The 12,615-nt window shown below is 38.9% G+C and overlaps 1 protein-coding gene across 1 annotated transcript in view; it reads left to right on the top strand.

Annotated features, from left to right (window-relative positions):
* Positions 1-12,615, top strand: part of nectin1b (nectin cell adhesion molecule 1b) — a gene marked incomplete at its 3' end in the record, with an annotated part of 164,324 nt that overhangs the window by 111,839 nt on the left and 39,870 nt on the right. Inside the window, exon 6 of the mRNA XM_083913856.1 lies at positions 12,433-12,580. Within this exon, the coding sequence (XP_083769982.1) occupies positions 12,433-12,580 (148 nt within the window). The remainder of the gene's footprint in view (positions 1-12,432; positions 12,581-12,615) is intronic.

Below are 12,615 nucleotides of genomic sequence, written 5' to 3' on the forward strand. Positions count from 1 at the left end.
TTTTTTGTGGCCTTTATCAAACAATGCCTCTTTCCCCCATCTATGATGAGAACTATCTTTTTGCAATGGAAAATCAATTTTATTCATTCACGAGGGTTCTGTACGAAAACAAAACTTTTGTCACTTTCCATCAGCTTAAGAAAAAGTATGACTTGCCTTCATCCAACTATTTAAGTATCTACAAGTAAGAACACTTATCCGATTTCACCACCTCAGAACTGGATTTACAGTTACATTATGTACGCACATGTTTTGTAAATGCCAATGCTTATTTCAGTTTTGCATTGACAGTTCTGCTCCCAAAGCAAAGTCCACAGGAATCTCCCTTAGGTATCTTCACAGTGTGATAAGTGTAATTCTGTGGAAGGCACATTTTTGCATATTTGGCTTGCTGTCTGAGGCTCACAAAATACTCGGAGGACATTTTCTCCATCTTTTCCAAAGTGAAATTATAGTCAGACCCCAAACTGATTATCCTTGGTATAACAAAGGATCTGAACACATTCAGGAAGCCTCAAATACTATTTACTGCCTATGGCCTCATAATGGCCATGACGGTCCGTCTCCAGCATTGGAAACCATCAGAGACCCCCTCAGTCCATTTATTTTATTTTTTATTTTTTATTATTTATTTTATTTTATCTATTATTTATTTTATTAATTATAGATAAATAATAATTATTTCACTTTTGTAACTTAATGGTTTTATATTGTTCCTTAGTTATTCATTCTAAATTATTATTATTGTCAAGTTGCTGTGTTTGGGTATTTGGTGCCCAAGTGTTCAGCGTTCTGTGTTCGTTCTTCAGGTTTCCGTTTTGGAAACCGAAATTACTGCACTGTATCATGTCCGAATTTTGAAATGTAAAAAAAAAAAAAATGCAGAAAGAAATTATATAATTTTAGCCCCTGAATCTCAATAAAGCAAATAATCTATAGGTGTGACAATTAAAAGCTTTTTTGTTTGGTACAACAGCTAACTAACCAGCAGTAAAACTACCCACATGTTAATACTTGAGCCACTACTTAGTACCTACTAGATAACTGTGCAAAGGAAATCGATTAATGGTTACTTTACATGTAGTTAGCAGGTAATAATACATACCTGAACACCACTTATTTTCCTGTTTGTCAGAGTGCAGCTGTTTTCTGAAAGATTATTATTAAGACTATTTTAAATCTGAACAAAACTTCCAAACAGTTAACGTAAAATGATAATATAATAATATATAATATAATATATATATATATTTATATAAATGGAGTAAAGTAAGGGTTCTTTTTTAGTACATAATTAATATGTTTACAGTTGGCCTATGAATTATTTTAAAATTATATGATTTATGTATTTTTTATTGTATTTATTTATTTATTTATTTGTGTGCTGATTCCAGAGCCTTTATGAGCTTTTGTGAAGATGCTATTTTTGAGTCTTTTTCTTAGCATCTTTGTCTGTTTTGTCTTATTTTCCAGAAAAATAGGAAGGTAAGGGCCTTAGGACATTTTTTGTTGAAAGGTTGCATGTTGCTTTCGTTAATCAATCCAATTAGTTACGGATGTCCTTTAGTGACTGGACGATATTTCTATATGATCGTCTTTCAATGGAGTCTTATCGCAATGAAGTCATATACTTAGAGATTTTGATAAACAATTACATCCTCTAAACTTATAATAATAAGCAATATACGCAAACATTTTTGAGTTTATTATTCTTCATATTCATATGCTCTTTATTCATTTAATTACTAGAAAACATGCTACATTTTTATATATATATCGTCATCGAGATATTAATGTACCTATGATGGGATACAAGATTTTGGCATAATCTTCTTGCCCTATTTGGAGCACATATCGACTGCTGGATCATCCCTTCACCAACCCTAACTTAGGTTGCTTTGTCTTGAAGCATTCAATAGTACAGAAAATATCAACAGTAATTAAATGCTGAAAGGTGAGAAAAATTCTCAGTTTTGCTGACAGACTAATCATATCTTTAACTGAATATAGCATACTGTAATGAGACTTGAGTTCCACTTTAGCACCATTATCTGCTCTTAGTATAAAGTATGAAAAAACTAAAAAATACCAAACGCAAGAGACGGATTCACATGAATAACTTATGTTATGAAATATAATATAATAACTTTTAGCATCAGAGTGACAGAGTACCTAGAAACCGGTTTAATTCATTGAGATGACAGTTTGTCATCAACTTCTGATGTGGTATACACTGGTGTGTAATAATCCTCAAGATTTATGGGATTTTTAATTAAGACTTGGGTAATTATTTTGATCAATGAACTTAATGTGGCTGTGTAGATGAAATACAAGTGTTATAAAGAGTTTCAGATTAATGTCAGCTGTATGACAAAGTATTCTTAATCACCAGATGTTATCAGACTATCTTCATCAAGAGATTCTGATTCATTATTTGACATCTGGATGGCACATACCTCAGATTTGCACATTGTAGCAATCTCTTTCAGCTTATTTTTTAGCAATTTCTAGTTTTCAGTACTTATTTTATCATCTCAGGTGACAACCACATGACAGTGAGGAATTAATGGAGAACACAAACAGTCCAGTCCAGGAATATAAATAAATTGTATTTTAGATCTAATACTCCAAACCCACAGAAGTTATTTGCATAGCTTACATTTGAGTTTGTATGGTGCTTGAGCTGACATACATGCTTAGCGGTGGGAGCAGTAAAAGAGGACAGCCTTTGGGATAGAATCTGCAGACTCACCAGCCCAAGTGTTGCTAAATTGAAAACCTGCTCTCGAACATATCCAGACTGACTGGGTCGGTTACTCTGTCAGCTTTTAACCAGGCAAAGGAAATTACAGCCGTGACCTTGTGGCGCTTGCCAGGGAGAGACACTGAGAAGTAATTTTGCTTACACGGAGAAGAAGGTAGTAGAGAGGAGGATGAGGTGGAGACGAAGGTACAGATCTGTATAAGCACTGCGGTTCCTCCAGTTTAGAGCTGGGTGCACCCATTAAATTAACATTCAACACATAGAGGAGTTCAGCTGGGGCATGAAAGGGCTCGAGAGCAAGACAGTGCCTGCTAAAACAGACTGGGAGCCTATCACCAAGCAGCACGGCCAGCTCTTTTTATGGGGCCAAAACTAATTTTCTGATTAGTGGAGATGCGCGGCAGCGGCAACACTTCGAATCTCCTTCATAAAACGTAAAAACAGCCACCTATTGGAGAATCTACTCTATATGACACTGGTATATGTTTATATTTTTTCTAATGAAAGTGCTAGAGTGAATGCGCCATTGGGCAGAATGGATGGAAAGTTATGTAGCTTTTAAAGTAAGCTATTACATCTTGACAGCAGCTACCGGCTTCCTGAAGTTAATAAATGAGTGCAATTCACTTCCTGGAGCGATGTTGCAGTTTATTCCCCCATTAGGAGGCAGTGGTCCACCCATTCCAATCATTCTTTAATTAGAACTGTTGTTATTTAGGCTGTCACAGGAGGTAATATCTCATGACAGCATCAGCTTGGCAACCTGCATTCTCATATTCATTGACAGGGGCTTTGGTGCTGCTTGTCATTGCTTCATCTACCTCGCCAGACCCAGCGGTGCACCAAACATTTCCATCTGATGTCTGTTTGGTTACATGGTATAGGGAGATCTCCAGTTTGCCTTGCTGACATTGAGTGTCGTCTGTTTAAGTGTGGAAACGTGCTAAGTGGGGTTCTTTTTATTATTGAAGCTGCGTGATTACTTCCCCAGATTGCCTTAACATACCATTAAGTCACAAAATGTTTACACAGAAACAGGAGAGGCTTTAAAGTGAAAACAGAATGGCTCAGCAGGCATTTATTCAGCCATGCAGTGACAGCCATCTATTAGTCTAGATTTGGTCTTTAACGAACAGTGGCTGTCTGAATATATTTTTTAATTGAATAAAAAATACTAGTACATATGACATTATGCTATACTCATATGTTAGGCCTCAGATGTTTCTCATGGTGGCCCAGCAGGTCCAAGACAATTAAGTTCCTAATGGGCTTGGTTTCATGTTAATAAACACATCCCATGTGTTAACAATTTGTGTTTAATGAAGTGCTGCCCTCTGTGGAGTGATATAGAACAACAATCACAGACCATCACAATCTGCCTGCCCCAGTTGCCTCCGGCCCCTATCTCCATTTTGACACATCTGGTCTGAGGGGTGCTGCAGAGACAGACCATCAGTGTGAATAGGTGGAATAGGATGCAGCCCTCTCCAGAGGGTAAACTACTGTGGAAAAGAGGATGACATCAGGAACCCCAGCTCCCAGAGGAGACAGCTCTGGAAACATTGAACTTTAACAAGATTACCAACTCAGGGAGGGGTGGAAGAAGGAGACAAAACAGCATGTGCCGCTTGGAGTTGGCAGCATGAAATACAGATTTATGAACTCCATTAAACCACATTTATTTCTCTTTATTGGGGCCTGCAGCATTTACCCAATGTGGAAAAAGTTTAGAAAAAAATCTCCTTCAGATAAATTACTAACAGCCTGGGCATTTACTTCTACATAAGGCAGCTGTACAACTCATGAATAGAGAGATAAAAGCAACTAGACACCTTGAATGTTTCACTCTGCTAGTCGACTGGCTACTTGTGCAAGCTGAGCTAGAAAACAAGTCATTGTGGTCTTTGGAACAGGTGGCCATCTCAGACCGGCATTGGTGGTGTGGAGCTGGCGTGGGTTAGTAGCCAGACTCTCAATCTGTCCACTTGAAAACTCTCCACTATTGCTGGAATGTATTACTGCCCCTGTGGAGGAGATAGCAATTACAATTTCTGATGGGAGAGAGGGAGAGCGCCAGGAGCCACATCCATTCTTGGAATATGATCAGACTTATGACTGGAACATTTTTACAAAGCGCCAATACACAATGTCCTCTTAATACCATCAGTGTGATGCCTTATAGGCTTTCTATACACTCCCTTTTTACTGTCTACTGTCAGATTACCAGGGGGAACTGCATTTAAAGACATCATTAAGCTGTGAATTGTCTTCCCGATGCCAGTGTTTGATGAACCACACCAGGCCTCAGCAGGTACATGGCAGCGATCTGCTGAATAAAACCTGCTTCCATTTAAATCCTGCATTGCTGCATTCTGTGACAGATTGGATTTGGTGTGGGCTAAGCCCGCTCCAGCTGGAGACTGCTCACCCTTTGGCCTCTCACCTGAACTCTTTCTGTTCTGGTATGTGTGACTAACATGTTCTTTGGGAGACTGGTAACACTAGAGCCCACATGTTTTGGCTATTGAGTACAGCTGGCACTTGAGATTACAGTGTTTTCTCACATTTGGATGGCCCAGACACTGATTTGCTGTGTGACTCTGCATGTGGGTCACATTTACTCAGAAAGGGCCACAAGCAGCAGTGAGGAAGTAATCAATTTTCAGGCCACAGCTTCAGCTGATCAGTTGCTTTTGCTCCATAAAAATCTTGCAGGATATTCCCTAAGTAGTAACCACCCACTGTTTGCAAGCATTCATATTAATCTGTAGGCTTCGCCTGAGGAATGAATAAGTAATAATCACACGCAAAGCACTTATTCACCGTGTCCCCTGAATCCCAGGAGATCTCTGCTCTGGCTGCACGTCTGAACTCTGCAGCACACAGAAGAACCTGCTGGGTAGAAGTTACACTCAGCCAATGATGCCTTCTTGATGGATTGTCAGGGAAATTTGATTCTCTGTGGACTACCAGCTGACATAAATGTAATGCCACAAAGTCTATTGAAGCCGACAGGACTGCATGCAGGCCTTTAACTATACTCTATGTTGGATGTACTGTGAAGCAGAGAAAAACAACAATAGCTCATACATCTGGTGCAGTTCAATGAACTCTGGGGAGTAGATGTGACAAGACTGAAGAGTGCCGCCACCTCAGAGGGAGCTGCAGCCACAAAAAGCCAAGGTCAAGTCTGTCAGCTCAGATGTGCCCCAGTGGTGGACTGACAGCACAGAGAGAGCTGCTGCATGGATGGGTGCATTACACTTATTGAAAATCAATAGCAATCTTTCAGCGGCAGCTACAAGACATATTTGAACCATAACCTTTATTCAATAGAGTTTGGTCAGATTGTATGCAGGTTTGGTGAAAAACCAAAGGTCAAAGGTTACGTACTTTACAGTTTCTGGTAATTTAATGAATAAATAGTCTATATGAAAAAGCCACATTGTACAGCCTATTTATCTATATTCCCTTTAATTAATCTAATATGTAACAAATGAAAAATATATGTATTTTGTAAAATGTATTTTCTAATTGTATGTAAAATATAAACTCAAAATATTTCACATCAGATTTGAAAAATGTGAGTTGGTATGTGCTTATTATCAATTAAGATGACATAATTGTCAATATATGATTTAATCACAATACTATTTCAGTGAAAGATGACAGATGGTCATATTAAATTATCGCCAAGCCCTGCGTAGTTAATTTTACATTTAAAGCACATCGATGATTTTTCCTTACCCTTACCTTTGGTTGCCTAAACTTAAAGGGAACAAAGCATCGGAGATCTGCTGAAATGCGACAGGCCAAACACCATTCATCTGAACAGAAATGCAAACATTGCCATGACACAGACTCGGATTGTAATTAGTAAAATATCTCTGTAAGTAGTTCTTTTTCACAATGTTAACCAAGTGTTTAAAACTGTGACTGGTTCACAAAGTCAGGTGCTATGGTGGCATGGTTAATGACTGGTTCACAATGTCAGGTGCTATGGTGACATGGTTAAAACTGCCAGCACATTTCACACAATTGAATTTGTGAACGGTCACATTTGATGTTTTGGGAGTCATTGGCAAATTGTGACATATTGGTATGAGGAGGTTTTGCAGTGGTGGTGGGACTTAATTTCAGGGTTGTTTGTCTTTAGGTAGTTTATGAAGCTTTCACAAGCAATGCCACAATGTATGAATAATATATTACAGGTGAGTGCTGCATTTAAATATTTACCTAAAACAAAGGTAGGCTTTTATCAGCAAAATGTAGGCCGCGAAAAGCACAGCCAAGTTCACCACACAACCTCTTACTGTACATTTACAATGCAGTGCATATTCAAAATAAGCTGCAGTTGTTGCTTTCGTGAACCGAAAAGGCATAATTTTCTACAGAACAGGAGCTTTTTCCTGCAAAAGAGCATACTATTACCACCAATTTAAATATACTATATGTAAAATTATTACATAGGCTACAGTTTAGATCTGGTAATTCATTATAAGTTGTGGTTTATTGTTTTTAGAGGCAACAGTAAAGCTCCACCTGCTGGTAACATGGAAAAGTGTGGTTTTAATGGTAACTTTTTTATAAATTAATATAATACTGGATGAATGCATTGCATCAAAATCCTTACAACATTTTTCAACAATTTAAAGCCAATGGCTTATTGACTGTTTTAAAATGGTGTGTTGAATGTGTTTGGCATGAGAGGCCCATGTTCGCAGTGGCAAGTGCCTGGATTGTGGGAAAACAACAATAGGCAAGTAAGCCTTTGAAAATGTTGCACAAATCCGACGCCATGTCTATTGCCTCACTGCAGCCTGATTAGCTTTTTGCATAGTATTGTTGTTGTCACTGATAGTTGGCTGAATAAATTTATATAAAAGAAAAATGGTCGACATGAATGATGTGGATCATTTAATACAGCACACATTTGAAAGTCTGCCTTTGGTAGAAAACCTTAGATTAACAACCTCACCAGCCGTGGGTTCTTGTTATACACCAAACTGCTGGTAAAAATAATCAGACATAACATGGAGTGGTTCTCCAGGACAGAATGGCTAACTGCTAGCTTGTCAGAGAAAACACTTATTTTTGCTCGCAGTGTACATGGGTTATTCAGATTCAAGATGGTACCTTGTTAAGAACAGGCTTTCAGGATCTCAAATATCTTTCTGAGAGAATTTCCAAATATGAAAGCAGCAAGACAACACAGTAAAATTGGGTACACACAACCACCCAAACTGACAGTGCATACAAATTGGAGCTCAGAAAATCTCCGATGTTAAATTGTGGGAAATGTAACATAGTGCAAAGGTCATATTGTATAATTTTCTGGTTTTGCTATTGTGCAAAGACTTTGTTGCCCCCCCCCCCCAAAAAAAAAAAAAAACACAGATGGAAAGAGCCTATTCTGACCATTTAGCTATAACAATAAGCCAGTCATGGTTTTAAAATTTAACAATTTGCAGTGAGTTCAGAGACAGAGAAACTGAATTATGTTATCTTCTGTTTTAATGTGAATAATGTTGGTGCTGTTGGTGGTTGTGAAAGAAGAAAGCCGAGACATGCTGCGTACAGTAACTCCCCAACAGTCCACATGCTTATTAATGTTGGCAATCTACTGTTTATTCTACAACAAGGACAAAGCCCTCTTCATGTAATACTGCCTGTTGTTTGCAGCGTGGGGGAATTTCCAAACGATTACTTTCACAGGAGTAAGTCACAGGCATCAGAGAATACTAACACAACAGAAATTTTAGTCTCTACTAAAGATTAGAGCCACAATACAGAGGCTGAACACAACCCAAGGTTAGGCATAAATATTTGTCAGTGACTCATTTGACTGTCATGGCTGCAAGATCACATAATTTTTCCTCAATTTATGTGACATCTGAATAGCTGAACTCCAAAGTCTACACTTCTTCAATAGCTCCTGTCCTTGAGCTGTTTCAGCGGGAACTCAGGTTCACTCCATCAACGAACTGTTTTTTTTTTTTAAAGCTCTGGGTTTATTTATTCCATCAACAGTCCATGTGTTGTGGGTTGAGATGTGTTGTGAGGGAGTGGATCTTTAATTTAAAAGAGTTGACCTTTGTAGTCTAACCACCATGTTTCCAAATTCTCAGCAATTCAGGTACTAGAAGATACATTCCCTGCAGTAATTGAATCATGCACCGGATATCTGGTACAGTTGTACTTTCTTACTTGCACTAATTAAATTCAAAGATATGTTGTTGCTACACTTTCTGTAGAAGGGCTTGGCTTCTGTAGAGGGTAGCTCCTACTTTAGTGGGGAAATGATCCCAGCTCACCATCATCATACACAGTGTTGGAGTAACAGTGCATTTTGCTACGCCACCCACACTAGCGACAGTAACATTTTGCTAAATCATCTGCCAAAACATTGCATACATGTGAAGATTGGTGGTGATTAGGATGCCTTAATGTTAAACTTGTGTACTGAAAGTGAAAGCTTTAATTTTTGATGATTCTCCAGCTATATCAGAAGCAGACAAAGCACTCTGCACACCAGATGGCTCACCCTACCTTTATGCAGGAGGTGACAGTCTAAATCCTGTGTGCAGAGTGCCTAAGGCTCCACAACTGGGAAATTGCATTCTGATCCAGTCCACTCCTCTGTGTGTTAGTGTTATACAACAGGCTATTGTGTCTGGCATTTGCATTAGGGCCATGAAATTCAGCCCACTGGCTTTCAATATGTAGTGCGATGAGACAACATGGGAGTTTGAGCTTATCTGTTGCCATGCTACAGCAGGATCACATTTACATCAGCTCTTCAAAGCTACTCCACAGCCTTTTTTATTGAAATGTATTATAAGAAAGAAGTGCATGTGGTTACAAGAAAACCTTTTTACTTTATTTTTGTGTGTAGATTTGACATGATGTGATATATAACTAAAGCAGCAGCAACAAGTCGCAAGTCGCCAGGATAAAATATTGGCATTGTATGTTTCTGCAGGCAGTAGATTTGTCGAATATCAATGTTTTGAACTGCTGCAACCTGTTCTCTTTCTCTTCTCATCCCATACCAACACTTTTTGATGCACCATGGTCACAGTTTAAACACAAGACTGATGTTGTGAACATTGTTAACAAAAACTATTAACATTACTAAGGTTTAGGCAAAAACTACATGGTTTAGTTTAGGCAACAAAACTACATGGTTGGGGTTAGGCAACAAAACTCTCAACATATTCTCATCAATAGGTTCATATGATATTCAATGCCATGAAACAGCGATCAGAAGAGGGCCGCGATGGTTACGTTGTGGTTTTGGTTTGGCTTAGTACTTTCGGGACACAAGCTCTGGTCACCCGTGTCTTGTGTTTTGGAACATAATCACTACCCCAACCTTCCTCCCTAATGCAGAAACTAGCAGTCTTATACTACTCTGCCTGATTGTAATACATTGAATACACATGAAATAAAGACTTCTACAGTAATAAATGTGTGAAATACACACAAAATAAATATGTGGACAACACACAATAATGGACATTACACACATACACACACATAATGGACTACACACAAAATAAATATTAGGACTACACACAAATTACTGTGCATTACTTCCCATATTATGTTATATGTACAAACAGTGAAGGACAGCCTGCAAAACTACATGGTTAGGTTTAGGTAAAGATCATGGTTTGGGTTAAAAACAAGTACGTCTGTTATGTAATTTAGGTTTCCGTTTGACATTGGATGATACACAAACAGGACATGAACCTGTCTGAGTAAATGTCCACTCTGTATATGACCCATCCATCCACCCCAACCTTCCCTGAGCACTTGTGCTGAACCTGTAATATTAACATCTATACTTTTACATTAGTCGCTTGGCAGTTAGTTGTAAGCGCGCTATGACGCATACAGACATAAAGGGTGCCAAAAACATTTAATATCAACGTTTCTGTGGTTTGCAGAAACGGACAATGCCAACATTTTTTCTGGCAACCAGGCTTTGACACGACAACCTGATGGACACGATATGTGAATACCGACTTTGAGGCAGCAGGTGCTGGGTACAGGGTAACGTGCCTGCTATTGTGTGAAGTAGTCCTCTGTGTATCCATCATCATGGGCAGTGAATCAAGTAAGTAGGCAGGGGTTGTTGAGAAGAGCTCCCACGGGAGTGAGGCCTTGTCCTGTCACTACCAGGAGGGACGGCCAGATAATAATGGAGACATCATGAGGGCAGGAGATAGGCTTTCCTTTTCAAAGTGGAAGGGGAGAATTTGCAGTGTCCCATCACGATGGGCTCACAGCCATTGATTGGTCCCTAGCCTGTCTTCAAAAAGGACAGCTTTAACGGCTCATGTCAAAGAAAACAGATGCCAGGGCTGTTTGCCTTCGGAAAAAACTCCATTTTGTCTCTGAAAAGAGATGATTGTCCTATTTTAGTAATACCCGACATCAGTTGGGAGATATGAGAAGAGGTTCACATGGGACCTGCAGTAATCTACCCTTTAATCTAAATGACAACAGATGAATTAAATTTTGATGTATTCTGATCGCATACAGGAGGATTTTTCAATGATATAAAAATGTAAAAGTGTAAAATCAGCAGGGCCTTAAGCAGAGAAGTTGAAATTATTTAAAGCACCTCCCGTTTCTGGCAATCTATCAGGCTAAAAAAAAGTATATGCTGACATCAGGGAGTATTTATTTCCCAATATTTCATCTAGCTTCAGATGTTTTCTCTGGCACTGGTCACAGATTGCTTCTGACAGTGACTTCAAAATCTCTCAACGTCATTTCCAGAGATTGTCTCTCAAAGACATTTCCAAAAATTAGTTTGAGGAAATGATCATAGCCCAGTGCAGCTCTTAAAAAGTACACCAATGTCTCAAATTTGATCTTCCCACTGAAGTTAATAGCCTTGGCTTTATCAAGAGAGTGGTGACTGTAGTATTGAACACAGAGCAGAGAGGTTAACATTAACAATATTAAATGTTTCAGGGTCGTCGTGTCATTTGAGCTTTCAGTTGTCTGTCGACTAACTGTTCCAGGTTTTGCTCTCAGGAAATCAAGGTATACTTCTTTACTTTGGAAACCACACAATTTCTTTCTCTGCAATGCTCGAAATACTTTTTGCATTCATTACCCCCTGCTGGCAAGGACTTTCAAATATAATAGCTCTGTCGTGCTTAAGAGTGCATCCAACTTCACTCTCAAATCCAAACTAATTTATTCTGAGCAGTTGATGGAGTACACATTAGAAATGCAGCGGAAGCTGCTGACTGACCACAACTGTGTGGTATTCATGCAGTGCCAGGGTGAGGAGGACAATGGTCTACTCCTGAAATATGTCTCTGAAAATAGTGTTTGCTTATGGTTTATGGCAGAAAGCCTCAACCCTGACAAATGCTGTGTCAAATGGCTTGTAAAGATTTTTCTTTTACAGGTCTATTTTTGGTTTTCCTTTTTCTTCTTGAATGCATTCATTTTGAATTTGTTTTCTTCTGAAGTATGTCCAGATTTTTTGTGATTTATTGCAAACATTTTCCTGCCATAGACGTGGAAAATGTGTCATTGAAATGTAACATTACAGTTTCTTTGTCCTCATCCAGTTTAAGTCAGCAGCATCAAATACTCAAAGAGCACCTATCCTGACAATGTTATTCTCTTCTTTTCTACAGAGAAGCCACTGCCACAGGGTCCTCCAGGTGGAGTTATCGGGATCCTTGGAGGTGTCGTTGCCATTGGACTCATCATTGGTGTGGCTGTTACTGTTTTCATGGTCCATCGGCGGCAACAGAAGACCCGCACTGAGACAGATAATGACCTGTGAGTACTGAGCCTCTGCCAGAGAATATTGCAGG

Source organism: Echiichthys vipera (assembly GCF_963691815.1).
Source record: "Echiichthys vipera genome assembly, chromosome: 5".
In the NCBI taxonomy this organism is placed as follows: domain Eukaryota; kingdom Metazoa; phylum Chordata; class Actinopteri; order Perciformes; family Trachinidae; genus Echiichthys; species Echiichthys vipera.